Source organism: Erpetoichthys calabaricus, chromosome 2, assembly GCF_900747795.2.
Source record: "Erpetoichthys calabaricus chromosome 2, fErpCal1.3, whole genome shotgun sequence".
NCBI classification, from domain to species: Eukaryota; Metazoa; Chordata; class Cladistia; order Polypteriformes; family Polypteridae; genus Erpetoichthys; species Erpetoichthys calabaricus.
In genome coordinates, this window is record NC_041395.2 from 75,424,423 (window position 1) to 75,450,923 (window position 26,501).

The window sequence follows — 26,501 nt, forward strand, 5'->3', positions numbered from 1 at the left end:
GACTGTCATGGATATAGCACATCTCATCAAAAAGAGCAAGATTGGGCATAAAGCTTTGTGAATCTAAAATGGGATATATTTGGAATTTGGTTCTGTACACAAGGAAAGGGACAATGTTTGATCCGAAATATAATCAGTATGGCATTACTATGTGATCGGTGCGGACTTTGATAGATGCTCTGCTGGATCAAGTTTACTGTGTAACTTATGGACCATTTTTATACTTTGCTAGAACTATTTGATATCTTTCCACAAAGAAAGACTGACATGGCCTGCCTGAAGGCTTTGGCAGAGCTAAATTACAGAAAGGTGCGCTAGTAGCTTGGGAAAAGGGTAAAGTGCTTAAGCTGAAATGGAAGGATAAGTAAGACTCTTAGCAGTGTACATAATGCATCTATATTCACTGTACTGGCAAAAGGCACCAAGCAGGTTACAAAGCTTTGTGCTGTGATTGACTACAGTACACCAAGATGGGTGGTGTAGATTGTATCGATTAAGAATTTACTTTCCATCCCGTTATGTGGAGGCAACAAAAGAAATACTACAAAAAGATATTTTGTCATCTGGTGAAACAGTGCATTTGGAATGTGTTTGTGTTATACAGCTGGCAAACTGTATCTTATGCAAACTTTACATACCAGCTTGTAGAACAAATCATTGCTGCACATCCACTGTCCACACTACCGCTAAAGAGACACGATCGACCCAGCACATTGCAGATCAATCCAGAGCGTCTTATTGGTAGGCATTTTATTGATTATATATCTCCAAAACAACAGAGTCCAACTCGTACCTGTGCAGTGTGCTGTTCAAAAACTGATAAATCTGTAAAGAAAATCCGAAAAGAAACAAGCTATTATTGTCCTGACTGTGACGCTGGATTGTGTCTTTCACCGTGCTTTAAGATTTACCACACAAAGGACTCATTTTGAGATTATTTATTGTTTTGGCATCATTATTATTATTACTATAATTATTTTTGTTATTATTGTTCATCTATTATTTTTATTTATCATTAGTATTATTTTTTGTAACATTATTGTACTTTTGAGATTTAATAAAAATTTTATTTTTCATGCGAAAAAACGCTTTTTACATGTTTTTTTGGAATAAAATGCAACGCTAAGGATGTTAAGGAAGTGTCCCGTGTGTCCTGTTGTAAGCTTATTGTGCATCCTTAAAGTGTTCCTTCCACTGCCAAACAACATCCTCTGTCCAAGTATGCACTTCTTCACCCTTGCTGATAACTGTGTTGGTGAATCCCTGCCTTCCTTTTCTGAGTCACCTGATGGTTTGCCTGAACCTCTTTGAGCCCGATTGATAGTTGCTTTCCATGGTCTCTCCAAATTCCTCCCACACTCAGGTTTTTGCTTCCCTGACCACCAAGGCCACAGACCTTTTGTGTGACCATAAACGGAAGGCTTCCTTTTTCAACCTGATGGCATCCCTCTCCTCTGGCATCCACCATTGAGTCCTTGGGTTGTCACCTCCAGAAGCACCTATGGCCTTCAGACTGGTACTCTTTGCAGCTGCTTCAACAATGGAGGCTTTGAACAAGGCCTGTTTGAACTATATGTCCCCAGCCACCCCCAGAATGCAGAAAAAGCTCTTTCGGAAGTTGAAGTTGAAAGTCTTCTGGACTTTCCAGTCCACCTTCACTACTCACTTGGGCTTTCCACGTCTGTCCAGGCACCTCACACACCACCTAACTCAGCTCACCAGCAATTTGTTTTAGGAGGTTCAACTCTAGACAACATAACTCCCAGTTTCACAGGGGCACACAAACCTTTCCACCATGATAAGCTGGTGATTCCTGGAGAGGCAGATTAATGGAAACAATTATTAAGGAAAAGATCAAGCAGGACATGTTTAGAACAGAATTGTTCATGAACAGTCAGCATGGGTTCAGACAATGGAGGTCGTGTTTTACTAATACAGTATGTCAGTATTCTATGAGAAAGCAACAAAAGCATATAATAATAATAATAATAATAATAATAATAATAATAATAATAATGCATTTTATTTATAGGGGCACTTTACATTAGCAGTAAATCTCAAAGTGCAACATAAAAAGATTAAACAAAGGCAAGGAAAGATAAAAACAGAGATAACACAACAATAATTATAGCATTCTTGTTAATACGTTTTCCTAAATAGAAGTCTTTAGCTGTTTTTTAAAACAGCCCACAATCTGCTGTGTTCTCAGGCTCTCTGGTAGGGCATTCCAGAGCCGTGGAGCAGCCACTGCAAAGGCTCGGTCACCCATTGTACAAAGTTTGGTCAGGGGGGACAAATGCAGTAGGTATTTGTAAAACGGAGGTTTCTTGTAGTGATATGATAAGAGAGATGCATATGATTTTATATTTCTAGATTTTAAGAAGACTTTTGATAAGGTACCACATAAAAAGTTAGTAATGAAACCAAAATAAGTGGGAATTCAGGACACGGCCTGTAGGTAGGACCAACATTGGCTTGAACATAGGAAGCAAAGGGTTATTGTTCATTAAAATTGCAAATGATAACAGCCAAAGCAGAATGATAAATGATATGGAATCAGTCACATCTTTACAGAATACTTTGGACAGCTTGCAGGCTTTGGTAGATTTGTGGCAGATGTATGAAGTTTAATATAAGTAATTATAAAGAATTATATTTAGGAAGTAGAAATGTTAGATTTGAATACAAAATGGGACATCAGTTCAGTTTAAGAGAAGGGTCTAGAAATCACAGTGGACTCCTTACTACAATATATACTCATTCAGGTAGTGTATAGAAGCCGTTAAGAAGGCTAACAGGGGACTAAGAGGTATCAGCTATGAGAAGAGATTGAAGGAGTTGAACTTTATCAGTTTAAGCAAATGGAGATTAAGAGGTGACATAATCAAAGGGTTTAAAATTATTAAAGCAATTATTTATGTGTATCTCAGCTGTTACATTAAAATAAACTCTGTAAGAAGAACATAGCACATAGTTGGAAACTTGTTACGGGGCAGATTTCACACAAATGTTAGAAGGTTGTTTGTTCATATCAGAAGCAACCATAAACAAATGGAATAAAGTACTAAGTAGTGTGATGGAGAGCAGGATTTGAGGGACCTTCAGAGTTCAAGTGTTTCAAATTTTACACAATTCTGGACAATCTAGGTAAATAGGATTGATGAGCTTGTTGTACAGAATGGCCTGTTCTCATTATAATGCTATAATGTTATATGTTCTGATATTTAGTTCAAAGTCTTGGCCCTTCTTCAGTGATATTTTGCACAATATGTTTTGCTGAAGGTTAGTGGTTTCCTATATATTCCACATGAATAACGTACTGTATAATTAAAAGCATTTGTAACAACCGTAGTTGTTTGTAATGTTTGACTACTTTATACTGCTGTCAAAAATAACTAATAACTTGATATTTTCCTTTAGTCACCCTGCTGCTTCTAAAAATCATATAATTAAAGTGAAGTGGAGCTTTGAAGGAATCTACACACAGATCAAAACTTTCACATATAACATAAAATGTATGGCATTTTCAAACCTGATCAATCCAATTCTGGGTCACAGTGAACCAATGACTAACCAGGCACCATTGGGTGCAAAAGACGAACTGACCCTGGATGGGGCATTAGTTCATCACTGGGCCCATTTATGCACTTAACCACATTGACACACATACCGTATGAATAGCCAGAAAAAAAGCCCATGCAGACCTGGGGAGAATGTGCCAGCATCTCAAAGACTACATGTTAAGTGATAAAATGACATCCTGTCCATGGCTGATTCCTGCTTTCAGCTTAATATTACTGCGGTAGGCTTCAGCTGTTGATTTTATTGCAAAGGGACCAGTAATCTGAAAAACATTTTTTTAATAAAATAGAACAATAATGTTTACTGGAATATCATCTAAGTTTCACTGCTAGAAATAAATATTTGTACACATCTTCTTAAAATATTGCATGTCAAGTTTAGATTCCAATTTCTGACAGTATTCCCAGATGCCTCCTCCATAGAATGACACTGCCATTACCAGGCTATACTGTCAGGGTGGCATTACAGTATGTGAAGCATGGAAAGGATTAGATTTACATCAGCTCTTCTGGCAAAGTAACTTTTTATTAGTCTGTGCTTGTGGTCTCTGGCAGACTCCAGAATAAATGTTTCTTTCTTGTCAGCCTGTCAATGAAGGCCATGTCTGTCATAAAGTATAGTGATGAGAATTTGATGTTGTGGGAATGCCAGTTACACATGACACATTATTTAAGGGCAATGAATAAAGCAAAGGATATAAATATTTTAAGATTCTGTTACTTTGAAAGGTGGTTTGCAATCACTCCAACACCATAATCACATATCAATTTCTTATTTTAATTACATCCTCAACTGTTAGAAATATGGCCCCAGTCACTGTCCCTGTAGAATTTGTATTTTCTGTTTATGTCAGAAGTGTTTTTTTGTTCTCCAGTTACTCACACAACCCAACCACATATAGGTTACTTTAATTGGTGGTGAGGGGGCCATGTGGTAAACTCCCACTTCATCCAAGGTTTTGTTCCTGCCTTTCATTTGATGCTGTTGACCCTGAACTGGATTTAGTCAGTTTGAAAATGGTCGGAATTGTTGGAATTATATCCTGGTTTTATTAAAAACTTCCTCTCTTTCTTTTATTAGTATTTTTTCTATTCAAAAACAATATATATTTCACCTGCGGTGGGTTGGCGCCCTGCCCGGGATTGGTTCCTGCCTTTGTGCCCTGTGTTGGCTGGGATTGGCTCCAGCAGACCCCCGTGACCCTGTGTTCAGATTCAGCGGGTTGGAAAATGGATGAATGGATGAATTATTAAGGAAAATATTGAGCAACATATGGCAAGAACAGTTGTATTACTGAACAGTCAGCATGTGTTCATATGAGGGAGGTCATGTTTTACTAACATACTAGAATTCTATGACAACAAAAGGATTAGATCAAAGTGGAGCATATGATATTATTTATCTGGACTTTTTCAGAAAGCATTTGATAAGGTGCCACATGAGAGATTGGGCATCAAACTAAAAGAAGTGGGAGTGCAGGTTGTTGTGTGTAAATGGGTGCAGAATTGCCTCAGTCACAGGAAGCAGAAGTTTATAGTGCAAGGTATCAGAATTGGCTGTTGTTAAGAGTGGTGCTCCACAGGGGTCAGTGCTAGGGCCAGGTGCAGATGAAATTGACTTGGGCAGATGAAATTTAATGTAAGTAAATGTAGAGTATTACACATAGGAAGAAATATTGTTAGGTTTGAATTTGCAAGGAGAGGTCAGAAAATTGAAAGCACACTTTTAGAAAGGAATCTAGGAGAGAATGTTCAGTTATATAGCATGATATGTGGTGTACAAGTCAAAGGAAGTTATGCTCAAGCTTTATAACACACTGGTGAAGCATCATCTGGAGAACTGTGTGCAGTTTTGGTCTCGAGGCTACAAAAAGGACATAGAAGTGCTGGAAAAAGTCCAAAGAAGAGCGACTAGGCTGATTCCAGGACTGTGGGGGATTAGTTATGAGGAAAGATTAAAGGAGACTTTTCAGTTTGCTCAAAAGGAGATTAAGAGGTGACATGATTGAAGCATTTAAAATTATGAAGGGAATTAGTGCAGTGGATCGAGCCTGTTATTTTAAAATGAGTTCATGAAGAACATGGGGACACTGTTGGAAACTTGTTAAGGTTAAATTTCACACAGACATATGAGCAACAGACTGAAATGGAATGGAATAAGGACTTTAGGGACCTTCAAAGCTATAGTTGATGTTATTTTGAGTGATTTAGGTGGATAGGGCTGAATGGCCTGACCTTATCTAGATTTTTCTAATATGTGTAAAGTATTTTCTAATAAAGTACCTTGTCTGTCTGTCTGTCTGTCTGTCTGTCTGTCTGTCTGTCTGTCTGTCTGTCTGATGATCATACATACAAATGGAAATAAATCTCCCAATTGAGGGATACAGTAGATTATTATTTACACTACCATACATTTAACTCATAACTACAATATTTGCAACCATGTCTGACTGAAGATAATTTCCTAATCAAATGACTAGTACTGAAACAGTTAGACATTCAAAATTTTAACACATAAGTGCATTGAACTAAGAAGAAAAATTAAGTAAGGTCTGTTGAGTATTAAAGCATGAAAAAGCTTTGATGGACCATTTTCTAGACTGGTGGATCTAATACAGTGCCATTGGGTAATGAGAGTTTATGCCAGCAGCATTGGGTGCTGTTACATAGGTCATCAGTTCAACAGAGGACATGCTTAGTCACACGTCTAAACTTACCCATCCAAGGTCAGTTACTAGGACACCTTGGGATGTTCTTGGGAGACCGTGGAACTGATTCAAACATGGGGAGACAATGCAAACTCCTTGTAGGCCTTGTCAAGGCAAATGTTTGAATGCTGTTGCTTTGAATTTGTGGAATGGAAGAATTAACCAGGTGTCAATTTGCTCAGAAAAAAATGCATACATTCAGGGTTTTATAGAAGGCAGAATTGAATTGATTAAGAGATTAGCTGGGTTCAAAAGCAATAGCCACAGTGTCACCATAGCCTGACACATATCTCATTGTTATGGCTAGCTTGATACCCCGTAGAGTAAATAGCCCTTTCCATACAGGTGCATAAATTAATGAATTTTTTTTTTTTCTAGGTGCAAAAATATCTCCTACTCCTCAAGTCTTCCACAACTCAGTATTGTATTCATATTTGTAAACGAAGCACTATCTGTCATCCTGAGGTCGATTCATTCAGCAATTGAAAGGACCCCGGCTCATCTGTTAAAGGAAATTGTGCTCGTGGATGATAACAGCAATGATGGTAAGTGCTCCACATGCATTAGTCATAAATCAATATGTTGCAGTGTAATGGAAAACGGGGAATATATTCAATAATGCTGGCTGTCTCTTATTACCTTGTATGGTAATTTTACTTTAGAAATCCTAATAGTCCACACCAGAACTCTTTAAGAGTTTGATTCAAATAAACACTTTTCTGAATAGCTCTCAAGCCTTGCACAATTTTCTCTGAAGCATGAACTACAGTGTGCTTCTTGCATTATTTCCCCTATTCTAAGGATTGAGTCCAAAAATATTACTACTTTTACCTGCACCAAATGTTTTCCTTTTTTAAAGGAAGTTTAAAAGGAGGATGGTTTTCATTCAGTCTAGTAGTTATGTCTTTCTGGTCACAATGTATGTAGACTTTAATGGCAATCTCACTCTTAAAGTTATTTTACACAGAGTTGTTTCTCTTTGGTGACCCTGTCCTTCTCATCATAAATCAATCTTCACCTCAACCTCTCAAATTCAGCTGCAGTAGTACTGTCTTTCTGGCTTAATCTCACTCAGAAATCAGCTCCTCTTAGACCTTCCTCTATAGACTGTGTTTGATCAACTGGTTCTCTTTCTATCTCATTTCTTGCTGTGATTATTAATTGTAAATGATTCTTTTCAGATATTTGGCACCAGTCGCTGTCCGATATAGTCATCTAACAATCAGTCACTCTGAGGACCCTTGCTTTTTTAGCTACTTCCACACCATAACTCTTAACCTTTCCCACTTATTGGGTACTGCTACTTCTGATGACCAATATCCTTCAAACTCCACTATATGTACTTTTTGTCTACATTTTCCATTACACATCCAGATAAGCCATAGTCTTACATGGCACTTTAAGGCATAGTACAGGAACAAACATTGAATGAAGCATCAGTCTATTGCAGATGCACTCCCCATACTCAATCATATTGATCCATTTAACGTCGACAGATAATCTATCCATGCTTTTGACATATGGAAAGAAACTGGGGTACCATGAAAAAGCCTTTATGGATACATGGAAAATATTCTAACTCCACACATATAATGATCAGTTGGTAGTTGAACCTAGATCTCAGAAATTTGACAAAATTATTTCCCTCTTTCTCTTCTACGTTTGACTGCTCTGTTTTAACACCATATCCTGTCTTTCTCCTGGTAGCATATTTTTTGTGATATGGCTTGTCCTTTGTTTACTGACAATCATTAACATGCATTGTGAACCTAAGACTTATTGATCTAAACTGATCCATTCAGAGGTTTGCATTTCTAGTCTGATCACAGACAGTTTTCTGTCAAAGCTTTCATTTCCTTCATATGTTGTAGTAGTGGTATGTAGCTGAAGTAGTAGTATTGTTAAGTATAAGTTTTATTGACGATAATTACTCATATTGATTCTCTCTTGCTTTTTCCCTCTATACCTCCTCTTGAGTCCTCCTCAGTGGCTTGTTCTCTTGCCTTTGCTCATGACTCAGCTTTTTAAACTCATTTTTCCCTTCTCTATGCACAGAATTTCTAAATTGCCCGATTGTGTGAGATTTTCTTGAATAATTATTAAATTCCATTTTATAGTCACCTCCTTTTTGATTTCTAAGCAATGGAACTTCACCTTGCCCATTCCTTGTATTTTACGTATAAACCCTTGGCATGTGTGTTTCACAGATCACTGAACGTGTGTGCAGTTCCCACAGATTGGAATGTTGCAAATGTTATTTAATTCTATAAAAAAAAAGGTGACAAGTAAGAATAGGCCAGTAAAGGCTTTGAACATTAAAGACTGAGATTGTGGGTTCAAATCCCTCTTTTGACATTGTGTTACCATGAGCAATTTATTTAATTGTCTGTACTGCAATTGGACAAAACCAAAAAAAATGTAACCGTTTGTATCTCTCAAATGTTGCAAGTTACTCTTAGGTAAAGGTGCTTCAGCTAAATAAGTAATAATAATAATAATAATAAGTAACTTATTGCATATCACAGATAAACTAATAGAAGCAATTACTAAAGATAGGTTCAAACAACATATATTGTGAACAGTGAATATGGAATCAGACGGAGGAGGTTGTGTTTTGCTCATATAATGGAAGTCTTTGAGGATGCAACAAAAGCAAATGATGAGATGAATGTGATATGGTTTATTTGAATTTTCAGGAGGGTTTTAATAAGGGCCTGCATGAGGTGCATGTCATCAAACTAAAAGAAGAAAATTCAAGGCTGTGTGTAGATGGTTACAAAACTGGCTTGGGAAGTAAAATTTACATAAGAAGTAAAAGGTTAGGGCAGCACGGTGGCGCAGTGGGTAGCGCTGCTGCCTCGCAGTTAGGAGACCTGGGTTCGCTTCCTGGGTCCTCCCTGCGTGGAGTTTGCATGTTCTCCCCGTGTCTGCGTGGGGGCGCTCCGGTTTCCTCCCACAGTCCAAAGACATGCAGGTTAGGTGGATTAGCGATTCTAAATTGGCCCTAGTGTGTGCTTGGTGTGTGGGTGTGTTTGTGTGTGTTCTGTGGTGGGTTGGCACCCTGCCCGGGATTGGTTCCTGCCTTGTGCCCTGTGTTGGCTGGGATTGGCTCCATCAGACCCCCATGACCCTGTGTTCGGATTCAGTGGGTTGGAAGATGGATGGATGGATGGATGGAAAAACGTTATGGTGAGCAAACCTTTTAAAGAAGAAATGATGTTAAAGTGGTGTCCCTCAGTGATCATACTTAACACCTGTTACAAACATTATGGAATGTTGATTCCCAGATGTGAATCATTACCTCTGTCCTGTAGATAATTAGACGGTAAGCTCTGAAAATATTTCACACAATTACTCATAGTCTTTCAATATGTGCATGAACACAACACGTCACAGAATATGCATAATTCAGCTTCATGTGTACAAAATACAAAGGAACTCTTATGTGCATGCTTCACTAATACATAGCCCACTGCCAAGTATGAATCTTGCTTCTTAGATCATGTGAAATATAACTTCATAGACCTTAATAGGTTAAAAGCAGCCCCTGCCACACACACTCCAAACTTTGCTTTCTGTTGTTCATTATTTCAGTTGGTTAAAACCATATCTAAAGTTCACTGAGAATAGAATTACAATATTTTTGACGCAGTTATAATTAAAGAAGATTGATGAGTGGATGGAGCAAGTCTCAGATAAAGAGCACAGTGCTGGAAGGCAGCACACTACCAAGAAACTGATTAAATGTATTATTTTTATTTATTTTTGTTGTCATAAGCATGCCTTAGAAATCCAGAAGGCACCTTTCTTAAACTAAAGCCGTTAAGGCTTCAGAGTAGACATATTCAGTAAGTTATAAGGCTCATATTTTCACTTTTGATCTGGTATCCCTTGAGTTCCATTTAAAATGAAGTTATTTTTTATTATTTATAAAAACTTTAGAACAAAATCTCATTATGTCAAATCAATATACTGTATGTCATGATTTTGAAGAAATAACTTTGACTTGAAAAATACTGAACTCATCCTTTAAGCTTGTAGATGATAATAATCAAAGTGGAATTGCAGATAATCTTGATTCTCTCCATGTCTGTCTGTAAAGATTCGGCTGAACTCAGAATTGGACAGATTTAAGGTAAATGAAATTTAATATAAATACATGGGAATTAAGAATGATAGATTTGAATACACAATTGGAGGACTGAAACTTGAAAGTATGCCTTATGAAATGGACCTGGAAGTCACAGTGGACTTGTCACTGCTGTGTCTACAGAAGGCTAATAAGATTTTAGTTTATGTAGCTCTATGTGTGAAGTACAAGTCTGTGGAGTTTATTATTAAGCCGTGTAACACACTTGTATGGCCTCATCTGGAGTACTGTGTGTAGTTTTGGTCTTCATATTACAAAAAGGAAAGATTTGCTAGAGAATGTACAGAGAAGAACAACTTGACTTATTCCAGGACTGAGAGGTATGAGCCACGAGTAAGGATTGGAGGTGAAGCTATTTATTTTAGGCAAACGTAGATTAAGAGGTGATATAATGGAAGTGTTTAAAATTATAAATAATATTAGCACAGTGGATTCCAGCTGTTACTTTAAATTAAATTCTTCAACAAGAACACAAGAGATGGAAATTTTCTAAGAGCAGGTTTTACACTAAAGTTAGAAAGTGTTTCTTCACACAGACAATTACAGACACCTGGATTAAGTTTCCCAGGAGTGTGTCAGATGTTAGGTACCTTTAAAACTGGAATTAATGTGATTTTGGAGAAAGTTGGTGAATAAGTTTGAAGAGCTTTGCTAGGCTGAATGGCCCGTTCTTATCAAAATCATTCCATGTTTAATCTTGATATTTTCCTTTATTTGGATAAAAGTCTTTCAAGTTTCTCGAGGTTATTCTTTCCTCTTTCCTCTATTTTTTAAGGCTTCAATCTTATAGGTAGGTTAGGATTACTTTAGTTTATCCTTTTTCATCTTGTTTCTCCTTCATTAATCACATGCAATTGCTCTTTTAAGGTTGTCTCCAACTAGCAATGCATACACTTCATTGAGTTTGTTCAATATTGTCATTTGTTTGTTTGATATGTTCTTTGCCTAGACAGACTCCAAAAAAAATTTTCTTTAGCCCAGTGTAATGAACAAGTAGCATGCGGAAGCTTGTTTTGTCTGTGAAAAAACGGTGATTGGTATAATAATCTTTACATTAAAGACAGTGGAGCAATAAAAAAATAAGTTTTCCCATGCAACAAGACAAATGGCAAGAAAGGCTACTTTAAGGAATTCGGCCTTTATTTGGTCCTTTAAATTAAAATGGACATTGCTTGAGTTTGGACAGCATACTTGTTTAAAATGCAGAAGCGTACACTTTTTATTGGAAAAATTAAAGAGAAAGATGAATTTGAAATTTCTGCTTTATAAACAATAGACTTTTTTTAAAGATTTGTACTGTTGCTGTGTGTCATACAGCATAGGTTTTGGTAAGAAACAAGTGCTACATAATTAAAATGTTAATCGATATTTAAAATTACACCTCAAGAATTACAAATGTCTAGCTGATACACTGAAGGAAAAAACACACCTGTATATATAATTAGTAAAAGTAGTGCAATTAATGATTTAAAATTATTAAAACCTATAAGTACATGTATATTTACATTTATGCAGTGTTTAATTGCCAATATCAAGTAATTGATTGTGTGAGAAAATATATATAAATATATATATTTTGTTGTTCGGGAAATGATGAAAACTACGTTTATTCAATTGAGCTTTGTTTCAGATAGGTACATTACAGAAAAAATTAAACAATACGACAGCTTGCAATTATAAGAAGCATTTTATTTTTTATGCCATACAGTATATGTCATGGATAAATATATTTGTAGATACTTTTATTAGTTAAAGTATGTATTTTAAATAAATTTTATTTATTTTAATATTTTATGGTCACTGAACAATAAGCCTACAGAATTTAATTTTGTTAATAAAAAATGAACAGTTAACACCTGTGGTCTATAGTTTATTTATAAAAATACACTTTAATATAGGACATAAGGATTTTATGCATCTGGTTATGCTGGAGCTTACTGTAAAAGGTTTTTAATGGGATAAAGAAAAAAAATTACAATTGGCTGATCAAGTAACATAAAAATTGGTGATCAGTATCGGCCTTAAAAAATCTGATCAGAGCATCCCTACTTGTAATAAAAAATACCGTATATACTCGTGGATAAGTTCTCCCACGGATAAGTCAGGACTTGATTTTATAGTATAATTTCTGGTATTTTATAATGTCGGTAGTATAAGTCGAATGCCGAAACCTCACCTTATTGGTCCAAGAGATTATGATATGCTAGCGCCCACCTGAGAGAGTAACCATGGAGCACACGGCCTTTTTTTTATATGTATTGTGCCTACGTGACCACACGGTAATACCCAAACTATTCCGAAGCAATATTTGCACTGTTTTGTGTTTTTTGTATCTCACACCCTCATACACCTTTACCGTAAGAGCATCCCTTATTTATGATGGAGTGTTCGATCAGAAGAAAATATGAAGCTGGTTTTAAAATAAAAGTTGAAATAGCGAAAGAAATTGGTAACTGCGCTGTTGCAACAAAATTCGCTGCATCTGAGAAACTGATGCGAGATTGGAGGAGGAAAGAAGATGTAAAAAAAAATGTGTCACATTTTTGAATGGGCTTATAAGTCGGGGCCTGATTTTATGATCGATTTTTTGGGTTTCAAGACCCGACTTACACGTGAGTTTGTAGACATCTGGCTGTCAGTTGTGTTTAAGCATGTAGTCAATGTCAGATTTTCTTCTGTACTATCTGAAATACATCCCTTTGTCTTATCGGCATGTTTATGGAAATAAACCCTTTTCTACTCTGGTATTTCTGTAGTTTTTTCTTTTAATAAGGTTATTTTTATCATAACATTCCTTAGATCTCTCACAAGGCTGTTTAAGATAAGTCACTTAATAATGCATTCATTCTTTGCTAAAATCTGAATAAACTATCGAATTAACAATAATAATTGCTATTGATAGCCCACCACCAAATAAAACATAACACAGTGTGTAATGTTTCTGTTTTCCTTAGAAACATGTGAGACAGAATTGAGAGGAATTGCATAGGACCAGGAAAGGAAGCCAAAGCCAAAAATTCTTTAGATTTTTATCATGCAAAGGTCAAAACTGAAATCAAAATGAAACCAAAAGTACCAAGACAACAACAACATTTATTTATATAGCACATTTTCATACAAACAATGTAACAAAGTGCTTTACAGGATGAAGAAAGAGAAAAAAGGCAAAATAAATAAGAATTAAAATTAGGGAACACTAATTAACATTGAATAAAAGTACGGTCCGATGGCGAGGGGAGGACAGAAAAAAACAAAAACAAACTCCAGTTTATTTGACAGCTCAGGCTGACTTTTTGTTCCTTAGCTTACCTTTTGACTATGTGTATCTCATAGTCCTCTTCATTGAAAATGTTACTGTCTCACTCTGCGTCAGTATACTCTGATGTCACATGTCACACCTTCCAGGCATCACAAGGTAGAAATGGTAAGTCATAACTAATAACAAAAACACTCCAAATGGAGGCATCCATGTAAGAAAATGGTGCTGCAGCAGCATAAACAAAATAATAATTAAAATTAAATAAAAGATTAAAACTAACATTAAAAAAATTAAAAGTGCAAAAATTACTTTAGCACATAACAAGCTCCCCAAAAATCCTATCAGTTTATAGGCAACTACTCACATTGACAACAACAGCCATATTGTAATCAGTGAAGCAGCAGGTGGGAGTCATCACAATTTAAATTCATATTACTTAAACAGTTTATATGCAGCCATCACATAACCAAATTCCTGCTGTCTCACAACAAAGTACAAGTATAAACGGAAAAGGCAGTTCCAGTTAAATAAAGGTGACAAAATGATAGATAGATAGATAGATAGATAGATAGATAGATAGATAGATAGATAGATAGATAGATAGATAGATAGATAGATAGATAGATAGATAGATAGATAGATAGATAGATAGATAGATAGATAGATAGATAGATAGATACTTTATTAATCCCAAGGGGAAATTCACATACTCCAGCAGCAGCATACTGATACAAAAAACAATATTAAATTAAAGATTGATAACAATGCAGGTAAAAACAGACAATAACTTTGTATTCAAAATGTGCTACTATTAACATTTTCCCCACCCTTGCATTAGCATACAAAAGCTTTTTGTGTTTTGGCACATTGGGAAACTGTGACAATCCATGTTTTCATGAAAGACAACACAAAACTAACATTGATTTCCTTGTGTTGTGGATAATTGTAGGATACCTAGAAAATAATCTAATGTTTATGATTGTTAGAGTTATTATAGTGAACAGTTAATTTGAAAAGACTATTGCAAGTTCATTTACTGTAGTTTGTTTTCCTGGATGCAGTCTTCGAGTGTTTTCAGGGAAACCTTTCACATTTTCCTTTTGTTTGCATGGCCAGTGAGTGATTCAAGTTGTGAACAGACATGGAAACTCACCATTAGATGGGTCACAAGTTGAAATGCAAACAAATCTTGTAACCAGGGTGTCAGAATAGTTGCCATTGAAGCTCAAACACTAACCAGAAATGAAATAGTGATAGTAATCAAAAAACAAGAAAATAACAAATATGAAAGTAACAGACTTTCAGTTGGACCTTTTATTAACTCTTAGTTGATGGCTTTTATACCATTTAATTTGTGATATATCTTTGCTCACCTTCTGGAACCACACCCTTTAGCAACAGATCATTGCGTCCAGGCAGTGGCATCACAAAATGACAGCATTAAACAATAAAAGAAAAAAATGGCAACATTCTACAAATTGAAAATAAAAACTGACTTTAATAACTACACTTTAAAGAAAGCAAAAAACTGAAGTGAAAACACTCTCCACTGTGAAGCACCCACAAAATCACCATCAGTGTGAATTGTGAATTTCCCATTGGGATTAATAAAGTATCTATCTATCTATCTATCTATCTATCTATCTATCTATCTATCTATCTATCTATCTATCTATCTATCTATCTCTATCAGTGAAGTTGGAAGAAAAATGTGTCTAGAAATATATCCATTTATAAAATGGCATGAATCATAACAAGTGGATGGTCATTTTAACACATTATCATTAGAAACAAAAGAATTTAAAAACTACAAAATACAAATATTTTACTTTCATGTGAAATTTCATTAACACTGTAGGTAATATACTCTTAAAATGGCATAAAGGGATTCATGACTTTGAATAAAAACACAAGACAGCAATTAGTCCTGGGCAGGATTCTAGTCCATGGCAAGGCCACAGTCATATACATTCCAGCATGGTCTCCAAATGAGTCTAATTAAGCACCTTAGAAACTTCGCCTATCCCAGAAGTCATCTCAGACAGCCTGAATGCTGTGGCACTGTGTCCTGCAAAAAACAAGTAAAACATGAATAATTTAGAAGCTGCATTTGTACTCTTATACAATAAAGCAGGATATATTATATTTGGGGTTTGAATAGAGCTCAAAAGGTGGATGGGGCCATCATGTATTTTTATTAATGTGGCTATTATTTTCCCTCTGGAACTCATATGGTGGAGAAGAACATGAAATTTCATACTTATAATTGTTCCCAAAGTGTCTTGATCACATCTGTTTCACCCGCTAGCTGTAGCAGCTGTGTTATCTTTCTCTTCTTACCTTTTTTGGGACATAATAATTGGCCCAGGTACACAGATCATTTCTGTTCTTTCCTAAATGGGCACAGTAGATTGAAAATTCAAAGCGGAGTCATAGATGGTGACACATTGTAAATGGAAACTGTCCAAGGCTCCCTCAGGCATTTTTGCTATATTGAGGGTTAACAGCTAGTAATTAGCGGCTGTTGCTGTGCTGGCATGTCTGACAACTGTTAAAAAATATTATCAAAATCATTTTTAATCTGAAAAAGATATTTTACAAATGTTTTATTCTGAGGCCAAATTGTCCAGCTAATGAAAAAGGAAATAGTTTATTATTTTGAGAACTTTATTGGGTTTTATTTTCATTTGCTTTAGTTTTGTGTAAGTATATTACCATTCATTAAGTGGTTTGTAAAACACAACCAAATGCAGAACATGTATTGAAACATCCAGCTCATACATCTGTTGTCATAGAGTGGACTACCCCAATTCATCAAATAAAGGGCTCGAGACCCACAAAGAAAAGCCCTAAGGTTAGAATAAGAGAAGGAGGCTTGAAACATGCAATCCTCAAACTAAGGTCACAGATATAATGAGCTGTCAGGTCACAATACAAGTACTCTTCCAAACTTTAGAACTCCTGCAGCTAAAGCTACAACAGTGAGTAACCATGTTTTGGTCTGCTGGGCTAAAAGTAAAAGCTCTAACCCTAATAGTAGCATCTTTAATGTAAACTGAATAATACACAAATAGCAGTGAACAAGTAGCTGCTGCTTTATCAGTGAGGTTTCACTTTTTTTGACCACAGGGCAGTGAACATTATTAAAGATGCTAAAGTATGCCTACATATGTAAATTTGGTATGAAGAACTCCAGACTGCAGCGCAGACTTAACTTTCAGGAAGCATTTTTTTCTTGGTGACTAGTGACTACAGTTGTTCTGGTCACTAAACATAAGTCCTTAACTGTCACCACAAGAAGTATAATGTAATATTTTCCATCTATGCCAACAGCATCACCCACAAGGCTTCGTGAAGGAGACATGGACATGACACAAGAGCATCATACAATCAGCTCATGCACATACCCACAGTCATACTCACATAGGGCCAATTTAAAATCACCAACCTATAAAGCTCATCTTTGAAGGATGTGAGAGGAAACTAGGGTGCCAGAGGAAAACATGGACCCATGTTACCAGGATTCCTTGCATCACTTTAAATATCTTCTTATTGGGCACCTACTACTACTTTGTGAATTTCCCCTTGGGATTAATAAAGTATCTATCTATCTATCTATCTATCTATCTATCTATCTATCTATCTATCTATCTATCTATCTATCTATCTATCTATCTATCTATCTATCTATCTATCTATCTATCTAATCTGTCAATAAATATGTTTCTCACCAGTCTTTGTGCTATTGTTATTCCCAAACCCTAGACTGGGTCCACTCCATTACAGTTCTTGTATTGTGTTCTATTTTCTGTGATGGTCTAAACTATTGTCCAAAAATGTGCTTTCTTCATCCTGTTCTTATCAACTGTATCTAATTATGTTATGTGTTACCCACTTAACCTGAGATCTTCATGTCCATATATTTCTGTTCCCTTTTTATTTTCCTCTTCCAATGTTCTTGTCAATGAGTGCCATGAATCTCTTCTTGAGTTCTCTTTTGAAACTCCTACCTAAATCCTTCCTTCTCCCACTAAGCTCTTTGATTATACCCTTAATCTTAATTTTCTATCATTGTTTTTTCAATTGAACACAAGTAATGAAACTCCTTCACCCGTTTAGCCTTCTCTTTGTACATGATGATGCTTAGATCATCTCAACATTACTGTCCTCACGGCTCTTTGCACCCTCTGTCTACTGTATATCTTAAAACAGAATATCCATCCAGGACAGACAAATACTTTATATATTCATTTATTACCTCCGGGAGGAGACAAGGCCTATCTCAACACTATTTGGTACAAAGCAATTCTGGACATTCCTAAATATATCGTTCACATTTACACACCCAAATTTTGTCACACAGGGGCAGTTTATAGTTTATCGGTAATTTAACATGACATCTTTAAAATGAAAATTAATGCCATATTAGTAAAGCAAATCTCTATTGGAATCCATCCATCCATCCATTTTCTAACCCGTTGAATCCGAACACAGGGTCACGGGGGTCTGCTGGAGCCAATCCCAGCCAACACAGGGCACAAGGCAGGAACCAATCCTGGGCAGGGTGCCAACCCACCGCAGGACACACACAAACACTACATAGAAATGCATAAACACATAAGTTACACCTTCCTAAATTTTTTCATTTGATTTAAAGTAGGTGTCATCTTAAATATAATTCAGTCAAAAACTTGTCTAGTCACAGCTGCAGTAACTAACCACTAAGAATGAATAAATGAAATAAAAACTGTGAAACTTAACATATGATTTATGGAAAAAATACCTAACTTAAAAACCTTGGTATAGCTGCCATTTCTGTGCTTTGTCATCTGTAAAAAGACAAAATAACACAAAATAATAACAATCAGAAAATAGTAACAAACATAATTTGTTTGTTTCACATACATTTGCATTTACTAGCATTGTGTATATGGACCATTGCAATATTTACTTGTCTTTATGCAATATGTTAGGCCCTGATGAAGAGCTATGCTCGAAACCTGCTGGCTGGAAGAAGTCTTCAATTACATAATAAATAAATGTGACGTTGACTTACTGTGATAAAGACTCTTTTTGAAGGAATATCTACTGTACATGGACTTTGATTACCTCAATGGACTGTACTTACTTTAAGCACTCACCATATAAAGGCCTTTTATCTTTTCTTGTGGTATATTTACTGATGTGGCGTTGCTGCATTTATTACTGTTTTAGAGAAAAGCCAAGCAAAATGACACCTTTTATTGGCTAACTAAAAAGATTTTAAAAACATCTTGCCTGAAGAAGGGGCCTGAGTTGCCTCGAAAGTTTGCATATTATAATCTTTTTAGTTAGCCAATAAAAGGTGTCATTTTGCTTGGCTTTTCTCTACATTCATAATGGCTAACACGGTACAACACCCTAGTATTACTGTTTTAGTAAATGCATATGTTATACCTTTCTAAGTAGTGTGAGATTTTCCCGGACACCACCAGTCGGAAACCACATCTTTATCAAATACACACGTTTATTAATCATAAATAAATACAGTCCCAAAACACCACACAATGCACAAAGCAATAATCACCCCCAAATAAGTCCTTTCTCTCTCAGTCCTTGGCCGCCTGTCTCCTCCTGGGAGCTTTGTCCAACTCCCACTCCCAAATCTGGCTCCCTTCAAGGCGGCGCCTTTTATCCCTGCTCGGATGTGCTCCTGGTGTCTAATGACGTCCTTCCGGCAGCACTTCCGCCACACCAGGAAGTGCTGCCGGAAGGACGTCATTAGACACCAGGAGCACATCCGAAAGCACTCCGGGCATCCCTGGCAGGTTCCTCCGCCATCTTGCCAAGTGTGGTGGAAGTAACTATTTCCAAATCCTACAAGGCTTGAGGCGTACCCTAGAGGGGGCCACAGGTCCCAACAGGCCAGAAGCTCTTTGTTCTTCTCCCGTGGTCCTCTCCTGCTCCAGGGCGGTTGCCCCCTCGTGGCCCGGAAGCTATTCCTGCCACCTTTTGCTCCTTTTAGGCATCCCGGCCACGTAATGGCCCCGGCAATCTGCCACAGTAGCTACATTTTATTGTCTTCACATTTTTTTATCTTATTCATTCATTTATTTGTTCATTGTGATTAGTTATACCTGTCACTCTTTTAGTATACTCTTGTCACTCAGGTATATTATTACCTTCCATGCACCACAGACAAAATATTTATAAAAACATAGTTAAAGTATGAATCAGTTTCAGTCAACCATTCATCCATCATGTATCTCTACAACCTTTTAATGAAATTCAGGGTTGCAACAAGCCAAAGACTATCTAGCAACTACAGAAGGCAGGAAGCCAATCCCGAATTGGCTACCGGCACATAACATCACTGACAGAGGGCAAATGTTAGACTCACCAGTCAACCTAAAACTGCCATTTTTGATGTATGGGAGGAAAACTGGAATACCCTTAGAAAGATCTGTGGACACATAGAAATCAGTTGTAAACACCACATGGACAGTAACTGGACAAGAATTTGAATCTTACTTTTATAATCATATCATTATCAGCACACACCATCATAAGGTGCTTTACAGAATGAACACATTTACAAAAGCCTAACTAATATACAAAAGTTACTTTAATAAATGTCCCTGGAAAATAAATATCACAACAAAATATGTAGCACTGACAGGTTGCATCTGTCGATGATTGGTTGCCAAACACACACTTTATATTACTTGTTTCTTATGCTGTAGTTACATGACCCATTGACAACAGAATACAGATTTCATATATTTCGGCAGGATTGTGATTGCCGGTGTATGGTAAATATAAGGCATTTTGTTTCTAAAAGCATACATCTCACATTGTCATGAATTGCGCAGATTGTCCAAGCCTGACAATGTGACCGGAATCCAAGTTAGGTCAGTGAATTTATGGGGTGCAGTAACGGGAGAAGGAATGTCAACAGCTGACAGATTTTGTAATTACAGCTTGACTTGGGGTGGGGAAGGATAGTCCTCTGTGAACAGACTGATATGGCAATATTGAATTTTTAAAGTATAAAACTTATCCTGAGAAATGGTAGTCCATCATACGAACACACACACACAACAAAAACAGCATCTTTGAACAATTAGCGTAGATACAAAAAACTTCAGTAACTAATTAAAAGGCTACGTTTTCATTTTACACTTGTTATTCATTTCAGTCCACACCCCCTTTCTATAATATAACACTGGCACTAATATTATACCCTAATCATATAATATTGACTGTAGATGGTGTTGCAGACTGCTGCCAGAGCCTTATCTTTTTGTACTGTGCTGGAAATTCATTATCTTGGACAGTTTATTTCAGCTACATTGGTGAAGCATAATACATGGGGAGGGAATAGGATAAAGCATTCATTTACTTTTATAGCACAGGATTTCTGGAAGATTAAATATATCATGCAAGCATGGTTTCTGTTTTCAAACAAGAAAGCAGTTGCAATGTGCTTATCCTTTTATTCATTCAACCACAGTTCTCATTAGCATGGATTCCTCAAAAAGACAAGAAAAGAGAGGCATTTTTCAGAGTGATAGTGATGCTTGGAATGAAATGAAGCCATTGTTTTTTCAGATCAGTGCAATCTGATTGAATTATAAATTATGCCTGTGCTTTTCTCAGTGTTATTTGGCGGAAAGCAGGAATGTCTAAATAACTGGATCGAGTCCAATGTAATTAAATTTCTAGACTGACACCTAATTTCATACGATGAGCAGCACTTTCTTCAACATCACACAGGGATTTAGTCTACAATGGATCCAGGCCATCAATAGATGTTTAAATGATCTTAAGGCAAGTCAATTAAGGTTTTGAATCACAGCAGGGCCTTAACCTTCTATAAACAAAAGACTTGGGGTCCAGTGATTATCCCTAGTACAATATTATTTATTTGTAGCTAGAAATGGACAAAAAGAGAAGATGTGTCATGTATCTTAACATAGTTTTTTTATTCCTAAGCTTTCAACCCCTACCAGGAGTCATCATCAGAGGAAAATGACATTGTGATCGAGGACGCTAGGTGGCAATATTGCTCACATTTTCCCCATCAGACAACCACACTGGACACAGGTTACAAGTACTAAGAATATTTTTACTTCTTTTATAAAGTGCCCCAAAGCACCTCCACCACAACAAACAGGAAATAACTATAATAACAATACAATAATTTTAACATTTCCCCTTGGGATTAATAAAGTATCTATCTATCTATCTATCTATCTATCTATCTATCTATCTATCTATCTATCTATCTATCTATCTATCTATCTATCTATCTATCTATCTATCTATCAATTCTCTCCTCCCAGTAGCTCCGTCACACTCCCTCCTAACTCTGAGTTCATTCCATGTGGCATGTAAATGTACATCCTTAAACGTCAATGCTGTTTTTAATAAGTTAAAGGAAACCACGACTCCATGTATATTGCTTTTGATTTTCTCCCTTCAAATCTTTGTAATGGTACAAGATTACAGATCAAAATGTTACAATTCTCACTTTTACAGGATCTGCTACAGGGTAAAATTATATTTAGATAGATAGATAATAGATACTTCATTCTTACTAATTACCTGTTTGAATTACAAAGAATACAGTTCCCTGTAAAATTTTGTTTTCCAGTGACCATCAACATATGCCATGTCACTAGGAAAAGCAAGAATTGAATTACGACAGGAATGTTTTACTCCTGTGCAATTGTATGTACCATGTTTGAGATTAAGAAGCTCCAGTGACCTTACAGAAAAGTACTCAGTTACATAATATTTCTCATACATCCGAGTGACCCTTTGAACTATAACCGAGGAACATCGTCTTAGAAAATGTACCTAGGCAAAGCTGTGTAACACAGCTAGGTTACAACACATTGTATTAATTCAGGCGTTCTAAAGTTAAATAAAATAGAATTTTCTGTGAATGTTAATCTTATATGACCTACCTCTTTACAATAAGTATATAATTGTGTAGACAATAACTTATTAGTTTGTAATGATTTTAAAGTTAAGGTCATGGCACATTTATTGGCCTGCCCAGAATCTTTGATTAGCCAACATAACTTTTAACACCTTTCAATACTTGCAGGTCACGCTCAATTTAATGCAGGAGCAAAGTAACAATTCAAGTTGTTGTTCATTGCCATTTGGTATTGAACATTGCCATAATAATAATGACTAAGCCCACTTTGTAAAATTCTCTTCTGTTAGACCTAGGGTAAATCGGTCTCTTGATCTTTGACTTTGCAAAAAAAGGAACAAACACCATATTTGTTATTTTCTCCTTTAGTTTTACCAAAAGAGACAGCATGAACCTTGTTAAATCCACCCATACTATAAATCAGACCATTTACACAGAAAGGACCCCCCTGATGAAATTATTGCTTGCATGTTTGAACAGTACATGTCACAATAAATTTGAACTTGATCTTGAATTCCTTGTTTTCCATATAGTCTTTTGTCAAGTGACATCAACTTAATTGTCGTCGTATTCCAGGTCTGGCGCCAGTATAAGGCCAGGGTAGGCCTAGTTCTGCCCGCTTTTCTCATTGGCCTACCCTGTTTTGTAGCTTAGCTTTTTAATTTTTTTTTCTGAAATACAAATTAGCCCATGCTGCATGCATGCATTTTAATTTACATTACCCTTAATTAAAAATCATTTAATTATAAACTTACACAGTAAAATCACCAGTGCTAACTTTATAAATAGAAGACTTCATTTAACTCTTAAACTGAAAATTTCAGTGATGCCCCAATGGCAAGTGAAAACCTGACAGTAGCTTTGTTTAATTTAGCAATGGGTTTGCTACCAATGCTACTACTGTGTGTGCTGGAAAATTCATAACCACCCTGCCACCAAATAACAACGGGTCGGCTAAGGGTCACGTTTTGAAATTTCTGTTACCACTAGTAAAGCGTGCAGATTTGCCAATCAGTGATACAATAGAAAACAGTGTGGGGCTATAATGAGGGCTATAAAAAGATGCAATTTTTAATTTTTTGTAATAATCTAATTGAGAACAGATTTACTTCGAAGTGCATTCGAAGACAGAAAACTCAAATATCAGGTATGTATGTACAAATTAGAAGGATTGGCAAAACAGCAATCTTTTTGCTGTTATATAATGCTACATGCCAGTGGTCAAAATTATAACACAAGATATTAGATATTAGTTGGATGTGTGTGCCTTGCTGGTATGCTGTAAGCATCGTCAAAACTTTGGGCAGTTTATATTCACTATTTTTAGTGAATTTAAATTAGTGTTATCAAAAGTCCTATAAAAAAAATCAAAAAAACGATGACTTTGATAATGTTGGTATGGCTGGACTTCTAACATTTTTTTCAATTAATGTATATTTCACAGTAATAAAAATAACATTAGGCCAACTTGTGTCAAATTTAAAACCCACCTTTGTATTAAATCCTGGCATCAATACGGATCCATACACAAGAATACAATTATTGTTTCTGCTAGACCTCGATGCTTGATACAAGATGGGAGCTGCATACCTGCAACTTCAGATAGTCAAAGTATAAAAACAAACCAGTGCAGGATGAGAACACTGTACACAAGACCTCACACAGTGCAATCAGAAAAGTGTCATCCAATAAATAGGCAGGGCACTCTTAGAATAAATAATACACAGTAATGGTACAGTTGCAGTTTCATATGATACAGGGTGGTAAACCTCACAAGCCACAGCATAAATGTAGATATATATGTGTGTAAACATGTAAACATCCATCGAAGAGACCCAAGTGGCAAGTGAAGTGTCTAGTATTTTGAAGTGGTTAGTACAATAAAGCATCTAGTGCAATGGGGTGATTTAAACTCTTGTTAAGTTAGTAGCGGCAACTTCTTTTCTCTTATAAATTGGAATGCGATGCTTTATTTCCTAATCTTCTATTCGCAGTTCCATGAATCCACTTAAAACATGAGCACTCTTAGATCTATTCTTAATGGCTCCTCCAGAGTATCCTGTATGTGAGATGTAGAATGCCTTCTGGGAGCTCTGATTCACTTTGTGGCATATGAAAGTGCAGGCTTCACTCTTATCAGAAGAGTATGAGGCCATTTTTACACTGTAATTATTTTCTGTATTTCTTATGTTTTTTTATCTGATTTTTGTCCTGTTTGTGTCCTGGCTCTTTATCTTTCTAGTATCTTTCTTCAATGCCTTTGTTTCTCCTAAGAGTTTAAAACAAATTGTGTATACCTAGGGTGACCAGTTATACCATATATTCCCAGGACAGTCCTATATATCAGCACCAATGTAGGTGTCCTGGCTTGTGCTTAAAAAAATCTTTATTTGTCCTGTGTTTTAGGTATAACTAATTTCTCTCTAGAGTAACAACCAAAGACAATGTACTGCCCCACTTGTTATGCAGTACAGGAAACTTGTTATGGGCAAAAGTCAAACAAACGTTTGAATGTTTTTCCTTCACACAATGAACCATAGGCGCATGGAATACATTACTGAGTGATGTGGTAGAGAGTAAGGGTAGGGACCTTGAAATGTTGACTTGACGTTACTTTGGAGAAGTTAGGTGGATAGAATTGGTGAGCTTCTTGGGCTGAATGGTCTGTTATTGTAAGAATTAGTTTAATGATCTGAATGACTGTGTGAGGGTTTCCTTGGGTGGATTTATAATATCTGCTAGTAGCGTTAATATAACTGAAAGGTATGGTGTGATTTCTAATACCGCTATCATAAAAATTGTAACAAAGTATTAGAAAATATGAAAAAGAATTGCTCATATGATTTACTGTTATCCACCCCTCCACCCATATTTCTCCATTCCCTTGTTTGTCCCAGCTGAATCTGGTATAACAGTCGATACTAGAGCCCTGCTTCTTAATCCTTTTGTCCAAAAATGGTGAAGTTCACGGCAGCAAAACCACATATTGATAGCTACGTGCCTGCCTCCTAAATCATTCGGATTTTATTAGAGATGAAGAATGATGGATGTTAATGCTGATGCAAGTTGTAGCCTGTGTCTTTATCAAGTCAGTCACATTCTAGAAGTGTGGACATGCGGAGATTACACTCCAGCATTTCTAATAAAGCATTACAGTACTGCGACTGTGAAAGCCAACTTGACATTGTTCACTTGCTTAAAAGCAATTTAAAAGGTAGGATGACTTTCAACAGCCTTTGTCCTGAGTACTGCAACATCATTCCCCCAGTTGGCAGCTGTTTCTCCGTTAGGTTGTTCACATTGTGCATTACTTTGGACAAAATAATTTTACAGTCAGCAGTGTTAAGCATGTACTCCTTTCTGCAGAGCTTTCTGTGAATCTGTTTTCATGAGCTTATGCACAAATTGTGAAAAGGTGATCTGCACTTTTTAATGGAGTACCACACCTCACACCAGCATGGTACATCTTGAGGTTCCTCCTCTTAATTCCTTATCCTGTAGCCAGTTATTTGTCTTGGTCTAGTATCTTCTCTTTTTACTTTCTGAAACATACAATACAAACATTTAGTTACAGCCAACATGATATTGAAACAGCAAGTAGCTTAGTTATTATTTCAGTTAGTGGTAGAAATATGAAAATAGAGATTAATAAAGCAACTCTAGTTATGGAAAGCCCATAATTAACCCAACCCATCCACCCCCCCACCGTATCCCCAGCTACGGTCATACACATTTGGACAGCAGGTGACATTCTTGCAATCAGAATAACTTTTTTATGCAGACACATCAGACCGTGAAAATCGAATATAATTTAGTTCAGGGTATTATGTTGACATGAAAAATTTCTACGATATTCAAGCAAAAAAAAAAAACCTCA

At 36.2% G+C, this 26,501-nt stretch overlaps 1 protein-coding gene across 1 annotated transcript in view; it reads left to right on the forward strand.

The window, feature by feature from the left end:
- LOC114645984 (polypeptide N-acetylgalactosaminyltransferase 18) overlaps positions 1–26,501 on the forward strand; it is a 771,561-nt gene that overhangs the window by 461,373 nt on the left and 283,687 nt on the right. Inside the window, exon 3 of the mRNA XM_028793932.2 lies at positions 6,668–6,834. Within this exon, the coding sequence (XP_028649765.1) occupies positions 6,668–6,834 (167 nt within the window). The remainder of the gene's footprint in view (positions 1–6,667; positions 6,835–26,501) is intronic.